Source organism: Crotalus tigris, unplaced genomic scaffold, assembly GCF_016545835.1.
Source record: "Crotalus tigris isolate CLP2741 ecotype Arizona unplaced genomic scaffold, ASM1654583v1 scf7180000019143.106728444:792265, whole genome shotgun sequence".
NCBI classification, from domain to species: Eukaryota; Metazoa; Chordata; class Lepidosauria; order Squamata; family Viperidae; genus Crotalus; species Crotalus tigris.
Genome location: NW_024097400.1, coordinates 533,581 through 551,708, shown reverse-complemented (window position 1 = coordinate 551,708; position 18,128 = coordinate 533,581). Strand labels below are relative to the sequence as shown.

At 47.1% G+C, this 18,128-nt stretch overlaps 1 protein-coding gene across 2 annotated transcripts in view; it reads right to left on the bottom strand.

The window, feature by feature from the left end:
* CDC42BPG (CDC42 binding protein kinase gamma) overlaps positions 1-18,128 on the bottom strand; it is a 73,768-nt gene that overhangs the window by 1,092 nt on the left and 54,548 nt on the right. For both annotated transcript variants that reach the window (XM_039359894.1, XM_039359895.1), the window contains exons 25-36: positions 17,937-18,070; positions 15,343-15,473; positions 14,035-14,116; positions 12,591-12,807; positions 12,156-12,218; positions 9,822-10,409; positions 9,308-9,405; positions 7,605-7,689; positions 5,947-6,067; positions 4,579-4,696; positions 2,803-2,920; positions 1,689-1,774 (exon numbers count right to left, since the gene is read on the bottom strand). In XM_039359894.1, coding sequence (XP_039215828.1) covers positions 1,689-1,774; positions 2,803-2,920; positions 4,579-4,696; positions 5,947-6,067; positions 7,605-7,689; positions 9,308-9,405; positions 9,822-10,409; positions 12,156-12,218; positions 12,591-12,807; positions 14,035-14,116; positions 15,343-15,473; positions 17,937-18,070 — 1,841 coding nt within the window. The remainder of the gene's footprint in view (positions 1-1,688; positions 1,775-2,802; positions 2,921-4,578; positions 4,697-5,946; positions 6,068-7,604; positions 7,690-9,307; positions 9,406-9,821; positions 10,410-12,155; positions 12,219-12,590; positions 12,808-14,034; positions 14,117-15,342; positions 15,474-17,936; positions 18,071-18,128) is intronic.

Below are 18,128 nucleotides of genomic sequence, written 5' to 3'. Positions count from 1 at the left end.
TGAGCCAGGGCCAAGGCAGAGGGGGCCGTTCCCTCACTGTTTCCAGGATGGCTTCACGGGCCACATGAAACCATTTCGTGGGCCACATCCGGCCCCCGGGCCTTGGGTTTGACATGTCTGCCCTAGAGTCCAGTGTTTCTCAACCTTGACAATTTTAAGGCATGTGGATTTCAACTCCCAGAATTCCACAGCCAGCATTGCTGGCTGTGGAATTCTGGGAGTTGAAGTCCACATGCCTTAAAATGGTCAAGGTTGAGAAACACTGCCCTAGGCCATTCCAGACAAGAAGTCTCCAGTGATGAATCCACAATTCTGGTAGCAAGCTGTTCCCCTGGTTAATTGCTCTTACTGTTAGGAAGTTTCTCCTTAGTTCCAGGTTGCTTCTCTCCTTGATTAGCTTCCACCCGTTGCTTCTTGTCCTGCCTTCAGGCGCCTTGGAGAATTGGTGGATGCCTCGTCTTTGTGGCAGCCCCTCAAATACTGGATTACTGGTATCATGTGACCCCTGGTCTTTCTTTTCATTAAACTAGACATACCCACTTCCTGCAACCGTTCTTCGTATGTTTTAGCCTCCAGCCCCCTAATCATCTTCGTTGCTCTTCTCTGCACCCTTTCCAGAGTCTCTACATCTTTTTTATAATATGGTGACCAGAACTGGATGCAGCATTCCAAGCCTGGCCTTACCAAGGCCTTACAAATCAGAATTAGAATCAGAATAGGTGGAAGGGACCACCGGGCTGTGGCTGAGAGGACCTTTGCACAAGTTGGCCTGTTGCACCAGTTGCGACCCTACCTGGACCGGGAGGCTCTCCTTACAGTCACTCACGCCCTTGCACCTCACGTTTGGACTACTGCAACGCGCTCTACATGGGGCTACCCTTGAAAAGTATTCGGAGACTACAGTTGGTCCAGAATGCAGCCGTGCGAGTGATAGTGGGTCCTCCTCGATACACCCACGTTACACCTATCCTCCATGAGCTGCACTGGTTGCCTATTGGTCTCCAGGTCCAATTCAAGGTGTTGGTCATTACCTTTAAAGACCTATATGGCTCAGGGCCAGGCTATTTGTGAGACCGCCTACTACCTCATAGTTCCCTTCGGTTAGATCCCACAGGCTGGGCCTCCTTCAGGCCCCGTAGGCCAAGCAGTGCCATTTGGCGGGGCCGCGGAGGAGGGCCTTCTCTGTGATGGCGCCCATGCTTTGGAACCAGCTCCCCCCGGAGAGTAGGACCGCTCCCACCCTGTTGGTCTTCCGTAAGCTACTTAAGACCTGGCTTTTCCGGCAGGCCTGGGGTTTATAAAACCTTACCCCTGGATGATTGTCTTTGTATTGTTGTTCTGTTATGTTTTATGTGTTTTTTATTGTTAGCCGCCCAGAGTCCTTTGGGAGTGGGGCGGCTTATAAATTTTAAAAATAAAATAAAATAAAAATTGTAGGTCATCTAGTGCAATTCCCCCACCCAAGCAGGAGACCAGTTTGGTGATGACCAAAACTGGATGCAGAATTCCACGCGTGGCCTTCCCAAGGCTTTGTAAAGGGGCACTAGTACTTCACGTGGATTCTGTCACTCCAATCTAGGGTTGCGTTGGCTTTTTGTGGCAGCTCCGCTCAACCACCGCAAGCACAGGTCGGGAAACACCCCCCCCTCCCAGTTTTGGACTCAGTTTCCATTTCTTGCGTCCCTTACCTCTCCCAGCGACGAAACGTCGGAGAAGAGGGACGGCGGAGTCAAAGAGGAGTTGTCGGAGACCGAACTGCCTGTCTTTAGTCTTTCTGCGTGGCAAGAAAACGGAGACGACAATTAGCACGAGATCAAAACTGCAGGGGGGGTCTTTCTTTCAAGAGAGGCCCTGGATGGGTGGACTTCAGTTCCCAGAGTTCCCCAGAGACCATGGCTACTCCTGAGAATTCTGGGATTTAAAGCCCATGCAGCTGGAAGGCCTGCTGAAAGACCACTGCTGCAGTTACAGGCAGTTATAGCTTGACTTAACAACAGTTTGTTTAGTGACCTTTAGAAGGTACAAGGGCATTGAAAAAAGTGTCTCATGGCTGTTTCTCACGCTTATGACTGCTTCAGCATCCCGATGGCCACGTGATCCAAATTCAGATGCTCAGCAACTGACTCGTATTTATGACGGTTGCAGAGTCCTGGGTTTCTGTGATCCCCTTTTGCGAACTTCTGACCAGCAGAGTCAATTGGGAGGCCAGATTCACTTAACACAGTGGTTCTCAACATGTGGGTCGGGACCCCATTTGGGGTCGAACGACCATTTCACGGGGGTCACCAAACAACGCAGTCCGCCATTTTTTCCCCCCTTTTCCTTAGCTGTGCTCCTCCCTTTTATTCTATTGGCTTTTGAAAGCCAATAGAATAGACTCTCTGGAATAGAGTCTCATTCTATTGGCTTTCCAAAGCCAATAGGAATTGTCCAGGCTGTCTCTGCCCTGCTGAGCCCGGCAAAAGTCCCATTCCGCAAACGGTGCTGCACCGGTTGAGTAGTCCTCGACTTACGACTGGTTGAGTAGTCCTCGATTTACGACTGGTTGGGGGTCACGGCATTAAAAAGGTTGAGAACCACTGACTTAACAACTGTGTTATTAACCTAACAAACTGAGATGATTCACTTAACAACTGTGGCAAGAAAGGTCGCAAAATGGGGCAAAACTCAGCAACAGAACGTTTGGGCTCAATTGTCGTAAGTTGAGGACTACCCGTATTCCCCACCCCGCTGCTCTAGGACCCCTTAACCCCCCCCCCGCCCAAATCCCGTGTGGCCCTTATTTCCCAGCGTGCTTCTTACGGAAGGCAGCAGGGCCCAGAGGGCTCCCGTTGTGGTCCTCAGGCAATGGCCGTCGCATCTCGGAGAGGCTGCTGCAGCGCATTCGACCATCGGCCTCCCGCCTCTTCTCTTCCTGCGCCTGGGTGTGGGTCAAGGTTGCAGGATGGAGAATAAACAATGTTGGGTTGAAAGGACTGCAAGGTGAATTGTCTACAGACATAGTTTTAAGAAATGCCCAATTCTTGCATGCAGTAATTTTAAAATCAATCTGAATAGAGCTGGAAGGAAGACCTTGGAGGTCTTCTAGTCCAGCCCCCTCTGCAACGAGGAGACCCTATACTATTCCAGACAGGTGGCTGTCCAGCCTCTTAAAAGCTTCCAGTGATGGAGCATCCAAAGCTTCTGGTGGCAAGCTGTTCCACTGGTTAATTGTCTTCCCTGTTAGGAAGTTTCTCCTTAATTCCAGGTTGCTTCTCTCCTTGATTAGTTTCCATCGATTGTTTCTTGTCCTGCCCTCTGGTGCTTTGGAAGTAAGTTGACACCCCGACACACACACACACCTTTGTGGCAGCCCCTCAAATACTGGAATATTGCTATCATGACACTTCTAGTCCTTCTTTTCTCTAGACTGGCCAAACCCAAATCCTGCAGCCGATCTTCGTATGTTTTAGTCTCCAGGCCTTTAATCATCTTAGTTGCTCTTCTTTGTACTTTTCCCAAAGTCTCAACATCTTTTTTGTAATGTGACCAAAACAGGTATAAAGGGGTACTAATATTTCACCTGATTTGGATTCTATGCCTAAAGCAGTGTTTCTCAACCTTGACCATTTTAAGGCATGTGGACTTCAACTCCCAGAATTCCACAGCCAGCAATGCTGGCTGTGGAATTCTGGGAGTTGAAGTCCACATGCCTTAAAATTGTCAAGGTTGAGAAACATTGGCCTAATGGATCATAGATCACAACAGGGCAGTTCATTTCCTGTGCTAGGGCTGCAAAACTGAAGATTTCCAGGCTGAATTGCCTCTTTACAACCAAACCATCATTTGGTCAACTGTGGGTTTTGCTATCAATCATGGTCTAGACCAGCTGTTTCCAAGTATTTTGGACTTGGGCCCCTTTGTATTCTTAAAAATGATGGGAGGACCGCAAAGAGCATTGGTTCATGCAGGTTATATTTATTGTGTTAGAAATAGAAGTTTTAAAATGTTTACTTCACTTTGGGGACACCCAGGAGCCCCAAACCCCAGTTTGAGGGGCACCGGTTTAGGTGATACATTTATAATAAACTGTGGCTTGTGGGTTACAGCTATTGGTTTTACTCTGGCATTAAGTCAGGAGGGCACAAAATATGATTATGTCTTTTGTGGCACCCCCTGATTTCCCAGAACGAGGTGCCAAGCCTTTGCAAATTGGGCGGGGGGGCTGTTTTAACAGGCAAATAGCACCTGCAGTTGTAGATTCACATCCACCTTATTCTATTCCCCCACACAACCCTGTGAGCTGACTCATGTTGTGGCTTGGCGCAACGCACTCTGATTGAGCCACTGGATCACTTGCCTGATCCAACAGGGGGGAAGCTGGTGAGAGATTGGGAGAAATCAGCTGTATAAAGCAATGGTCCCCAATATTTCTGGCTTTGCAGACCAGCCATGGGTGGGGAGGAAATGGTTCCGTGCGAGCAGCAGGTGAGCACGTGCACCTGGCCTTGCACGGCCTGGTTCCAAATGGGCCATGGCCAGTACCAGTTGGGGTTGGGGACCCCTGATGTAAAGGGTAGCAGAACCGCGGTGACTCACCAAGTGTAGATCCTGTAGTTGATGCTGCTTTTCGCTCGGCCCAACGTGGACCAGGTGGTTGAAGTTGCTCGGGGAAGAAATGAGTCTGGCGCGGAGGCTGGGGTTGCGCATCATCTCTCTGTGGGAGACAGAGGGGCAGCGTCTAGCATGTCAAGACTGATGCGCCCTTTCGCCTCCATTTTCTCCCTGCACTCATAGTTTGACAAGATCGTGGAAGGCAAAAGTGGGAGGAATGATAGCTAGGCAACCGTGGGTCTCTGACGTTTCGCTTCTCATCCAAGAAGCTTCTTCAGCTCTGACTGGATGGTGGGGAATGGGAGGGTTTACATTCCTTGCAGACAGCTGGTCGTTGGCATTCCTTTAGAGCAGTGGTTCTTAACCTTTTTGAACGAATCGCCCCCTTGAGCCAATGAGGAAGTTGTCATCGCCCCCCTCCCCCAACACAACCTCTCAATCACAACATAGGAAAGAATTCTTCAATTTATGCAAACACTTTTTTTGTTTTCTTTAAAATTGTCATCAGGACATATCGATGCAAATAATTTATTTCCAGTCTTTTTCCCATATCTCCCATATTCTGGCCAATGGTGCGTCACTGTATGGGTAGAGGCTGCTGCGCAACACGCATGAAGATAAGCAATGCGTATTCACATATGTACGGCGTTCTGTACTGAAGCTAACTGGAGGAACATTTGAAAACACAATTCAATCCATTAATAGCGAGCGATCTGATGTTTTTGTACGACGGATATACAGCGATTCGCTGTACGAAAAAGTCTCAAAAGTGTCCCCAAAACTTCTCGCTCCATCACCCCCATATCGCCCCTTTTTCGTTCCTTTGCCCCCTGAAAAACGAAATCGCCCCCTGGGGGGCAATATCGCCCAGGTTGAGAACCACTGCTTTAGAGAGTCGTTGAGGCCACATGGTAGTTTAACTGTGTCCTCAGGGTCATCTGAGTGGTGCAAATGGATGTGGACTCTTATTGGAACTGCTGAAAGCACAGTGTTCCAAACCCATTTGCACCACTCAGGTGACCCTGAGGACACAGGTCAAGCTCCAAATGGCCTCTCAAAGGAGGCAAAGGACCAGCTGTCTGCAAGGAGTATAAATCCTTCCATTCCCCACCATTCAGTCAGAGCTGCAGAAGCTTCTTGGATGAGAAGCGAAATGTCTTCAAAGAAAAACAAGAAAGTCCACTTGCATCTTGGAAAAGCACCTTTGGGACAACCAGGATTACAATTAACAAATTTGGCCTGTAATGCAAATTTTTCACTGAGAACGGCACTGGATTTTTGCAACAGCCTGCATAATTTCTGAACAGCAGTGGTCACAAAATCCCCAGGCTGCCCCTCTCCGATCAGCCTCACCTCCTCTGATGTTGCGATTCCTCCTCAGAGATCCGGAAAGAAAAGCATCGCTTGTGTCTAGTTCTCATGAGGTACCGCCGGCTGTTATCGGTGGTTTTGGGGATTTCAAACTCATCCTGGTCTGAAGAAGGAAGGAAATTCAGGCTCCTCACATCAAATTTAGATTTGCACAATGCACTTGTGTCAGTGAATGATTTAAGTCAGTGGTTCTCAACCTTTTTAAAGCTGCAACCCCCAACCGGTCGTAAGTCGAGGACTACTCAACCGGTCGTAAGTCGAGGACTACTCAATTGGCGCAGCACCATTTGCAGAATGGGACTTTGGGTGGGCTCAGCAGGGCAGAGACAGCCTGGACAATTCCTATTGGCTTTGGAAAGCCAATAGAATTAAACTCTATTCAAGAGAGTCTATTCTATTGGCTTTCAAAAGCCAATAGAATAAAAGGGAGGAGCACAGCTAAGGAAAAGGGGGGAAAAATGGCAGACTGCATTGTTTGGCGACCCCCATGAAATGGTCATTCGACCCCAAATGGACCCCACAGGTTGAGAACCACTGATTTAAGTGAATCGTGCAGCGTGCCAGCTTGGCTAGTTCTAACTGGGATTGGCTTGTCTGTGATCACAAACTCAGCCACTTTGATTAGCAATCCTCGACTTAACAGCAGTTCACTTAGTGACCGAAGTCTCAACATCACTGAAAAAAGTGACTTATGACCATTTTTCACTTAACGACCATTGCAGCATCCCCATAGGCACATGATCTACATTCGGATGCTTGGCAACTGACTCACATTTATGACGGTTGCAGTGTCCTGGGGTCACGTGATCCCCTTTTGTGACCTTCTGACAGGCAAAGTCAGAATTCAACAACTGCAGTGATTCACTTAACAAATGTAAGCAAGAAAAGTTGTAACATGGAGCAAAGCTCACTTAACACATTTCCCACTTAGCAACATAAATGATGGACTCAATTGTGGTGGTAAGTCGAGGACTACCTGTATTGCAATTTTAACGTGATTTTATTTATATATACCAGTGGTGGCGAACCTATGGCACGGGTGCCAGAGGCGGCACTCAGAGCCCTCTCTGTGGGCACGCACCGTCGCCCCAGTCCTAGGCCTTCAGCTGGGTTTTATAAAACCTTTTCGCTTTAGGCCTCCGCTGCCATGTCCCCCCCAAAAAAAGGTTCAATCAATCAGTCAATTTCAACTTCTCGCAGGAAAAAAAAAGATCTTGCAAAGTTGGAATTGATTGACTGAACTTTTTAGTCCCACCCAGTCTGCTGTTACCACCGCAGCCACGCCCACCCAATGGGCCACACCCACCCAATGGGCCACACCCACCCGGCGCCCGACGATGCATAAGTTTTGGGTTGCAATTTGGGCACTCGGTCTCTAAAAGATTCGCCATCACTGATATACACATATATAGATACATAAACACATACACACACACACACACATATTTCTGGTTTCATTTTGATGTAAGCCGCCCAGTAAGGTGGATGGCAAGCAAATTTAATAAATAAATAAATAAATCTGGGGACCCACAAACGAGGTGCATTCAGACCCAGGTCAAGCGTGTTGTGCAAATGCAGCTCCCATTCCCTCTGCAAAGTCCTGGTTCTCCCGCTTTACCTGCTTCGTGGACCCTCCTTACCTGCGCCTTTGTTTCTGAGGTAGGTCAGACGGACTTTTTCGCTGCCAAAGGTGCACAAAGAGCCTTCGGGATTCAGTGCACGCACCTGACCGGAGAACAAAGGGATCAATGACTGTCGTTCACCTCTCCCAAATCCCAAACCCCCCAGTGGGCCAACGGCCTCCGCTCTCCTGCTATAGCTTCAACATCAAGGAGGGACACAGGACAACACACACACAAAGGACAACCATCCTTGCCTATTGCAAGCAAGCCAACTCCTCCTTTCTCTACAGCAGTGGTTCTCAACCTTTTTAATGCCGCGACCCCCAACCGGTTGTAAGTTGAGGACTACTCAACCGGTCGTAAGTCGAGGACTACTCAACTGGTGCAGCACCGTTTGCAGAATGGGACTTTTGGCGGGCTCAGCAGGGCAGAGACAGCCTGGGCAATTCCTATTGGCTTTGGAAAGCCAATAGAATTAGACTCTATTCAAGAGAGTCTATTCTATTGCCTCTCAAAAGCCAATAGAATAAAAGGGAGGAGCACAGCTAAGGAAAAGGGGGAAAAAATGGCGGACTGCGTTGTTTGGCGACCTCCGTGAAATGGTCGTTCGACCCCGAATGGGGTCCCGATCCACAGGTGGAGAACCACTGCTCTACACCAACTCCGAATCAAAGAGAAAAACGTTTTGGGAACAGATGCAGTGGTGGGATTCAGCCGGTTTGCATCACTTTGGCAGAACCGGTAGCTAATTTTTTGTTGCCCAGGCCGAGAATGGACTTCCGGAAGCGGCATCCACACAGAGAACCGGTTGTTCACCTATTTGAATCCCACCACTGAACAGATGGGTTGTGTATCACACCCCTGGCACCTCCTCTAAGACACCCCATTCTCCCTCAGACACATACGGAGCCACCTGGTCTTGGAAGAAGCAGGACTGGGTACGACGACATGGCACCTGCCTCATTCACATACAGGTAGTCCTTGACTTACAACCATTCAATTACTGACCATTCAAAGTTACAACGGCAGTGAAAAGGGGGACTTAGGACTGTTTTTCACACTTAACGACCGTTGCAGCATCCCCATGGTCAGGCGATCAGAATTTGGATACTTGGCAACTGACTCATATTTATGACAGTCGCAGTGTCCCGGAGTCACGTGATCCCCTTTTGCAACCGTCTGACAAGCAAAGTCACTGGGGAAGCCAGATTCACTTAACAATTGTGTTGCTAACTTAACAACTGCAGTGATTCCCTTAACAACTGTGGCAAGAAAGGTCGTAAAATGGGGCAAAACTCACTTAACTTGCTTAGCCGCAGAAAGTTCGCCAAAGGGGAATCACATGACCCCAGGACACTGCAACCATCATAAATATGAGTCAGTTGCCAAGTGTCCAAATTTTGATCACATGACCACGGGGATGCTGCAACGGTCGTAAGTGTGAAAAACGGCCATAAGTCCCTTTTTTCAAAGCTGTCGTAACTTCAAATGGTCACTAAACAGATGATTGTAAATCAAGGACTCAGCTTAAAGGCATCCACCCTATCAAGCTATTTTATGTCCAGGAATGCAGGTCTTTCGGGCAGCAGCCTCACACCCACAGCATCCATTTTGTGAAAGCTCTCGCGGCTGGCTGCACCCTAATTGCTGATTTAGTGCCTCTTTCATTTACTAGAGTTTTAACCTGTTGTTGTTTGGGGGACAGAGAACACGGCAGGCACCTTTTTCAGGCAGATGGTCTGAATCCATTCGGCCTTCCGGACATCAAATATATCCAGGCTGTTTTCGCTGAATACTGACAAATAAGGGGCATTATAGCCTGAAATGGAAAAGAGGATGGGGTTAACGCCAGTGTGCCCAGTCTGCCCCTCATTTCTGCAGCTATCCACATCCTGCTGCAATCCTGCCGATTACACTGCAATCAGCTTAATGCTGGTTTATCAAATAAGCCACCATGCGCTGGGCTTTGTAGCCGAGGGGTTGACGGCCACTTCAGCATTTGCCTCATTTCACTGACATCAAATTAGAATTACAATTGAAATTATTCTTTGTTAATGAACATCCTAATTACTCCTTCCGATGCATTCAAAACAAGAGCGGCATCAGACGCCAATTGTAGACTCAGCACTGCATGGGAGCCCAGAGGCATGGACAGATCCCACGAGAAGGGATGAACCACAGCACCTATCATCCCCAGCCAAAGCTGCCCCCCCCCCAAATCTGCAACCCACTCACAGCAGCTGAGAGGAGCGGCCGGCCACATCAGCTCCTGGGAACGGCTGCGGTGGCCATGTGCGTCCACATAGAGGCCGAAACCGCTGAAGCATAAGATGAATTCACTCAGGCTGACCTCCATGGCTTTTAGTGCTTCCATCTGTGCCACGGTCGAGGCCCGGACATCGTCCGCTTGGGGCAGACTGACTGGGGACCCTTCGTTGAGCAGAGGGTAGAGAGAGAAGCCAGATGGGTAGCCCACGCAGAGCCGGTCCCCCAGCACATCTAGGCACTGGACATAGCCCGGCGCTTGGATCTCCTTGATACGACGGTAGGGTGGGTGCGTGGCGGTCAGCTGGAAGCAGAGGACCTGGCGTTTGCAGGCCACACAGAGCACGGGGGTCGTGTTGCAGCAGATCAGCCCCACCGCCACTGCCTGGCAACCTTTGGCCTCCACCATCTTGGTTCCCAGTGCCTCGGGAGTCTCCAGCTCTGCCCACGAGAAGATGCGGACCCCATGGTTCTTGCCACAGAGCACGGAGAGCAGCTGAGCTTCAGGGGAGACCAGCAAGAGTTGCACCCGCCGGCAGTCACCCAGCTGCAGCACATCTGGAGGGGAGAAAAGGGGATGAGACTCGTGGTCAGGGGTCGGCAGCTGCAGCCATCACAGCACCCTCCGGGCAGACTGGTGGAAAATCAGGAGCAGGAAAATTATGGTGTGAACAATCAGTGTCAGGTCCACCATGCTGGTGTCCTGCCATTTTGTTGGGGGAGGGGAGGAGGAGAAGGCCCTGCTGGCATTCGTCATATGCTTTCGCTTTTGCAGTAACTGCTTGGGAATTAGGGAGGGGGATTGTCTTCGGAAACGAAGCAGACTCCTTCCCAGCCAGTTCCAGCCTGGTTCCAAGGCCTCTGTGCCCTGAGGATGACCTGTTATCTGCCTTGCACCTCAGCCTTCTCAAAACACACTTGTGGCATCACATAGCCAGTGGTCTGGTCAGAGGGGGCTGGGTTTTGGAATGGGAAAAATTGCTTGGTGCGTTGCACAGACTGTTAGATTCCGCCTGACTTTACTGCATCTACTTTCTCTCAGTAAACGTTCTTTTGATTAACCTTAATGGAGTCAAGAGTCATGCCTTCCTGAGAGGACCAGCTGGGCCACCTGGCAGCTGACTCATAGTTATGACGGTTGCAGTGTCCCCTTTTACAATCTTTTGACAAGCAAAATCAATGGGAAACTTGTTACTAACTTAACTGCAGTCATTCACTTAACCACGGTGGCAAGAAAGGTCATAAAATGTGTGTGTGGGGGGGGGAATCACTTAACAACTGTCTTGCTTGGCAAGCAAAATTTTCGGCTCAGTGGTGGTCGTTAAGACGAGGACTACCTGTATCATGTTGCTTTCCAAACAAGCGAGACGATTTAGCTTGCTTCCCAAATCAACTTAGTCTCTAGCTTTGCACAACAATTCACACACAATACAAGTACAAGGGAGTTCTTGACTTAGGACCACAATGGAGCCGAAAAATTTCGCTTGCTGTTGTGAATTCAGTTGTGCCCCATTTTACAACCTTGCCATAGTGGTTAACGAGTCCCTGAAAGTGGTGAGTCATGCGTTTCTTAAGTGAATCTGGCTTCCCCCATTGACTGTGCTTGGAAGGTCACAAGTGGCCGCCCTAACCCTTGGGCAGGGCAACCGTCATAAACACAGGCTACTTCTCAGGTGTCCGGATTTTGATCACGTGACCTTAGGGATGCTTCAACGGTCATAAGTGTGAAAAAGGGTCATGTTACTTTTTTCAGTGCCGTTGTAACTTCGAATGATCACTAAATAAATGGTTGTAAGTCAAGGACTACCTATAGGCCTCGACATAAGACCATTTTTTTAAGTGACCTAAGTTATGACAGCACTGAAAAAATGTCTTATAACTAGTCTTCGCACTTACAACCATCATTCCCTCCCCACAGACCTAGGATCAAAATTTAGACGCTTGGTGACCAAGCGTGTATTTACAATGATTGCAGCATCCCGGGGTCACACAATCACCCTTTGCAACTTTGGATTTGCGTAATCACCATAGGATTCACTTAGTGACCACAGCAAAAAGGGTTGCAAAATGGGATTCACTTATCAACTGCATCGCTTAGCGATGAAGTTTCCAATCTCATTTGTGGTTGTGAGTCAAGGACTAACCTGTATGCTAAGCCTGTAAAAGAAACTCTCCAAGATCAACCATAACCAACTCTCAGTGTGTGTGTGTGAGAGAGAGAGAGGAGGGGGAGGGAGGGAGGGAGAAAGAGAGAGAGGGAGAGAGAAACAGCTCAGATCAGTTGGGACCAAGTGGATTGCTCACCGTTTGTCCTGAGATTAACAAGGAAAACTCCGTCATCCGTACCCAGAGCAAGACGATCCCTGTCTGCAAAAACAGACACACCATCACAATTAGTGTAGTCCAGCCCCAGGCCGCAGCCTGTTTGGAACTGGGCCACTCAAGTGGTGGGCGAGTCTCACAGCTGGGCGGGCACTCATGTGGGAAGCAGCATTTGCGTGAGCAGCACCTTTGTGCACTCACCACTTGTGTAAATTGAGCTGTGCATGGGAGCATGTACACCCACTGCTTGCACGGAGCCATCCCCTCCCCCCGCCAGTCTGTAAACTGGAAAGGTTGGAGACTCCTAGAGTGGTCCACCACAAATCAAGGCTGTTGTTCCTGTTCCAGAGACAATGCCCTGGAGGAGCAGAACAGACCCACCCACTCCGACTCCCAGAACCGTATTTCAGGCAGCACCTATGATTGCAGCCGAGAGGGCATGGGGGATGAAGGGCAGCCCGTTGTCGTAGGCCTCCTTCAGCACATAGACTGCGCGTTCGCAGTGCCGGTTCTGTCGCAGGAGCTGGTGCAGCTCGCTCAGCACCTGCGTCCACCTCCGCATCTCTGCCTCGCTATCGGCCAGGAAGAGCATGGAGCTGGTGGTGGGAGGGCAGGAGAGCTGGGCGGACGTCACCTGTGGAAGGAATGGGGTGAGCAAGTGGACACCAGCCGGTGCCCAGCAAAGCTGGACACTGCAAGCTAAGGAGATGGACGGCACACAGGAACAAATGTGGAAGCATATTAAAAACAGCTGGGGCCACTTCTGGACTTTAAGTGACCTAAGTGACTTTAAGTGACCTAAGTTATGACAGCACTGAAAAAATGACTTATAACCAGTCCTCGCAGTTGGAAAAGAATGAAACTTTGTTTTGGGTTCTGTTTGTTGCTATAGAAATGGCTATCATATAAAGGTAGCCTTCAATTTACAACAGTTCATTTAGTGGCCGTACAGTTACAACGGCACTGAAAAAACGTGACTTATGACCATTTTTGACACTTATGACGTTTGGACACGTGATCAAAATGCTTGGTAACTGTCAAGTCTTTATGATGGTTGCATTGTGATCCCCTTTTGTGATCTTCTGACAGGCAAAGTCAGTGGGGAAGCCAGATTCACTAAACAATCTTGTTACTAATTTAACAACTGCAGTGATTCACTCAACTGTGGCAACAAAGGTCGTAAAATGGGATAAAACTCACAACAAATGTTTCGCTTAGCAACATAAATTTGAGGCTCAATTGTGGTCGTAAGTCAAGAAGTAGCTATATATAGTATCTTGTAAAAATAAAAAGCTGAGGCTGTATGCTATTATCTCATTCTATTGTGCTAAAAAGAGTCGGAAGTCAATGTTTTTTTTTTCTTTTCCCCTATACTTTTTCTTCTTCCTCTTTTTCCTCCTCGACTTTCCCATTATTTTCATTCTTCGTGGTATTTCATATTTTGATATACTAGTAAAAATATGAGTGTACGAAAACAGCAGAGGCTTCGACCACACCCTTGTGGCCGCTATCTTGCCTTTTTTGACCATACTGTCTTCAGGCATTTTCAAATCCTGCTTTTTCAGAGGCTTCCCCCCCCCCCAAACCTGGCACAGACCCCTTTTTTGAGCTTTAACCCTGGGAAGCTCCACTTGGTGGTGATAAGGAACTCAGAAGCTGCCCCACATGGAGAAACCTCAGTTTAGGATCCCTGTTATTTTTGCAAGTGAGCTGGAATATCCTCGTTGGCCACTCAACCAGTCTCATTCATTTCTCTGAGGTCTTGCATTAACCGCAACTCAAAGCATCAGCAAAGTCCCCATTGAGATAAGATAGCACCGGACAAAGGTATTCCCATTTTAAACATCTCTTCGTCCCTTACCCGGAAGATGCAAGGCACATCTTTATTGCTGGCATGGATGACATCAGAGGCCAGGACAGGAGCCACGGAAAACTGCTCATCCCTGTCATCAGGATAAAAACAAGTGAGAAAAAAAATGTACCCAGTTCCTTCTTAAGTGTGACTTAAAAATAACAGAATAACAGAGTAGGAAGGGACCTTGGAGGTTTTCTAGTCAACCCCTGCTCAAGCAGAAGACCTTGTACCATTTTGGACAAATGGCTGTCCAGTCTCTTCTTAAAACCCCCAGGAGCCACAATTTAAGATTTCATTGATTATTTGTTCTCATGGTCAGGAAATTTCTCCTCGGTTCCAGGTTGCTTCTCTCCTTGATTAGTTTCCATCCGTTGCTTCTTGTCCTGCCTTCTGGCGCTTTGGAGAATAGTTTGAACCCCCTCCTCTTTTTGGCAGCCCCTCAAATTACTGGAATACTACCATCATGTTGCCCTTTGTCCTTCTCTTCATTAGACTACAGAGTAATCCAATTCCTGCAACCGTTCTTCATATGTTTTAATTTCCAGGCCTCTAATCATCTTTGCTACTCTTCTATGCAGTCTTTCCAGAGTCTCAACATCTTTTTAATATAAGTGAATAGAGAAAATGGCAAAAGGTAATATCATAGAGGTCAGGAACTTCCATCTCAGGAGCCTAATCTGGCCCATCAATTTGACCCATGCCTCAAATTCCTCTGAGCCACTCTATTCTGGAACGTATAGCTCCATGGACCGTATAGCTCTATGTAGCCCTAACTAGAGAGCAGGTATCAGTGTGTTGGAGTGTCTGGCAGTTATTGGGTTAAAATGCTACGTATGTTGATGGGTCAGTGGGAGGAGTATCAAAGGTCATTGAGAGACTTCCTGGACACAAGCCAGGTGGGATCCTTTGTTCACCAGCCACATGGTTCCTAGCCACACGGTTAGGAGATCCTCACCAATATGTGATGCTCAGGAAGAGAAGAGGGGAAAATCCAATGTCAATTTACCTGGGGAATAAACCAATATTGCAAAGTATGTTTCTGGATGGATCTACCTAACAGTGAGTTATTGTTTAGAATTCCTAGAAATAAAAGCAATATTTTCTGTTTATTCTTCTGAGTTATCTATCTGTTTGGATTGGACAGAAAGCAACCTGTTCAGTTTGGAACAGAATACACTCTATGAATCATCACTGGGTTTCCCTAAGATATCTGACAAGGCCACCAACAATCTAACCCAGAGCTTCTCAACCTTGGCCACCTGAAGACAGGTGGGCTTCAACTCTCAGAATTCCCTAGCCAGAATATATACTCACCGCATATCTGTGACATGCATGACACCCGGCGAGATTTTTCCTTCTGAGGCATCAAAGAGGAAAATCTTGAAGTCGCTGACAACCACGAAGGCCTTGTGCCAGCCCTTCCTCACCCCAGAGGGTTTGGGCACCTTTGGATAAAAAGAGAAATGGGCAAATTTGCTTTCTCCAGAGAAGCAGGTGCAAGTCCAAGAAATATTTTCATATTTTTTTTTAATTTTTATTAATTTTCTAATATTACACTTGCATATTTGAAAAGCAACATGGCAGCTGAGTACAATAATTCCATTCCATTTAAATATCATCAATACAAATCTCAAAGTATTACGACAACTAATTCCCTCTCTTTCCCCTTAATATATACTGTCTCATATTCAAACCAACATAATTCTTATTCTATCAATCAAACAGAAAATAACTTTCTAGCATTCATCAATAATCTTCAGTTTATACATATCTTAATTAATTTAACATTCCATCTTTTAGACCAGTGGTTCTCAACCTGTGGGTCGGGACCCCATTTGGGGTCGAACGACCATTTCATGGGGGTCGCCAAACACAGTCCGCCATTTCCCCCCCCCCTTTTCCTTAGCTGTGCTACTCGTTTTTATTCTATTGGCTTTGGAAAGCCAATAGAATAGACTCTCTTGAATAGAGTCTAATTCTATTGGCTTTCAAAAGCCAATAGGAATTGTCCAGGCTGTCTCTGCCCTGCTGAGCCCACCAAAAGTCCCATTCTGCAAATGGTGTTGAGTAGTCCTCGACTGACGACCGGTTGAGTAGTCCTCGACTTACGACCGGTTGGGGGTCGCGGCATTAAAATGGCTGAGAACCACTGTTTTAGACAGTCAATGACCTAATACATTTTTCTTAATTTTAATTTTCCATTAATATTTTCAATTTAACGTTGATCTTTTTCATTTCCAAATTTTAATTGACCCCAATTTCTATCATGGTTCCCCCACAATCTAAAGTTTCAGAGACACCTCTGATCTATACATGATTCTCACCGTCTGCAGCAACCAATTAATAATACAAAGTAATATTCTTATTTAGTAATTCTCCAATTTCTTAGAATCTTAAATTTAATAGCCAGGATTTCTTTTCTTTTTTTTTTATAAAAAAAGTTTTTATTTTCCATTTTTCAATACATTCAATACCTTTTCAATACATTCACATAAAAAGTACCTTTAAAATAAATTCATACACATAACCTTAGGTGTCGCTCGCCCACCTCCCTCCAGACTGCATCCGCCCTCTCTACCTTCCTTCCTTACTTCCCTCTTCTTTCTCTCCTCTCCTCACCTCTCTCTTCCCCTCCTCCTTTCCTCCCCTCGTACTTCCTTCCATCCCTTCCTCTTCCCCTCTCATCCCTCTTCAGATACAATTCAGGGGAGATACCCGAGCAGCCCCTCTCTCAAAATTACCCTGTCTATATTATACATTAATTTATTTTACGATTAATTTTTTTTAAATAATAATGATTATTTATAGAATTTTATAATAAACGGTTTATAACGGATTTGTTTATATTATTATGATGTTAAAGTTTAGAGGGAGTTAAGGGTTAAGTACGAATTTGTTTATTGTATAATTTTTTTTTAAAGTTAAGTAGATTTTGTTTATTTCGTTTATAATCACCCTGTATTTTGCTCTGGGAAGTGGGGGGTGGTAGGGGGGGTGGGTTTAAGTAGGTTAGACCAGTGGTTCTCAACCTTTTTAATGCCGCGACCCCCAACCGGTCGTAAGTCGAGGACTACTCAACCGGTCGTAAGTCGAGGACTACTCAACTGGTGCAGCACCGTTTGCAGACTGGGACTTTTGGCGGGCTCAGGAGGGCAAGAGACAGCCTGGACAATTCCTATTGGCGTTTGAAAGCCAATAGAATTAGACTCTATTCAAGAGAGTCTATTCTATTGGCTTTCAAAAGCCAATAGAATAAAAGGGGTAGCACAGCTAAGGAAAAGGGGGGAAAAAATGGCGGACTGCGTTGTTTGGCGACCCCCGTGAAATGGTCGTTCGACCCCGAATGGGGTCCTGACCCACAGGTGGAGAACCACTGGGTTAGACAAATAGGAACATTAATGTATAGCCAGGATTTCTTTTATCCAAGAAATATTTTCATTCCCGCAGGGCAGATCCCCTTAGAACAGAAAACATAGACTAACAAGGCTGGAAGGGACCTTGGAGGTCTTCTAGTCCAACCCCGACCCAAGGCAGGAGACACTTTGCCATTCCGGACAAATGGATGTCCAGTCTTAAAAGCCTCATAACCTCTGAAGGCAAATCTTTCCACAGGTTAATTGTTCCCGCTGTCGGGAAATTTCTCCTTAGTTCTAGGTTGGGTCTCTTTCTGATAATCTTCCACCTGTTACTTCTTGTCCTGTAACTTCACGTTTAGTCTGGAAGAGGTTTACATCTATCTTTTCTAATTCATAACCCAGCCTCCACCCTTGGATCTCTTGGTGGTGTCCCATCCAGCCCAAGCCTTAGCTTTTTTCCAGGTCAGTCAAACTTTGGATGAAAATCCTGAAGTTGGAAAAGTGCCCTTTCTGAGGTCTGCCCTATCTAAGTTTGGGAAAGCTGTCACTTACCGATAAATATCCCTCAAAGGCGGTGCCGGTTCCGTTTACCGGATTCACCCCCAGGATTTTCTGCAGCTGATCCGGAGGCACGGGGCAGATGGAAGCTCCGGCCACACAGGACACATGGCAGACAAAGTTGCAGGCTGAAGAAGAAGAAGGGCGAAAAGCAAACAAACAAACAAACAAAAAAAGCAAGAAGAG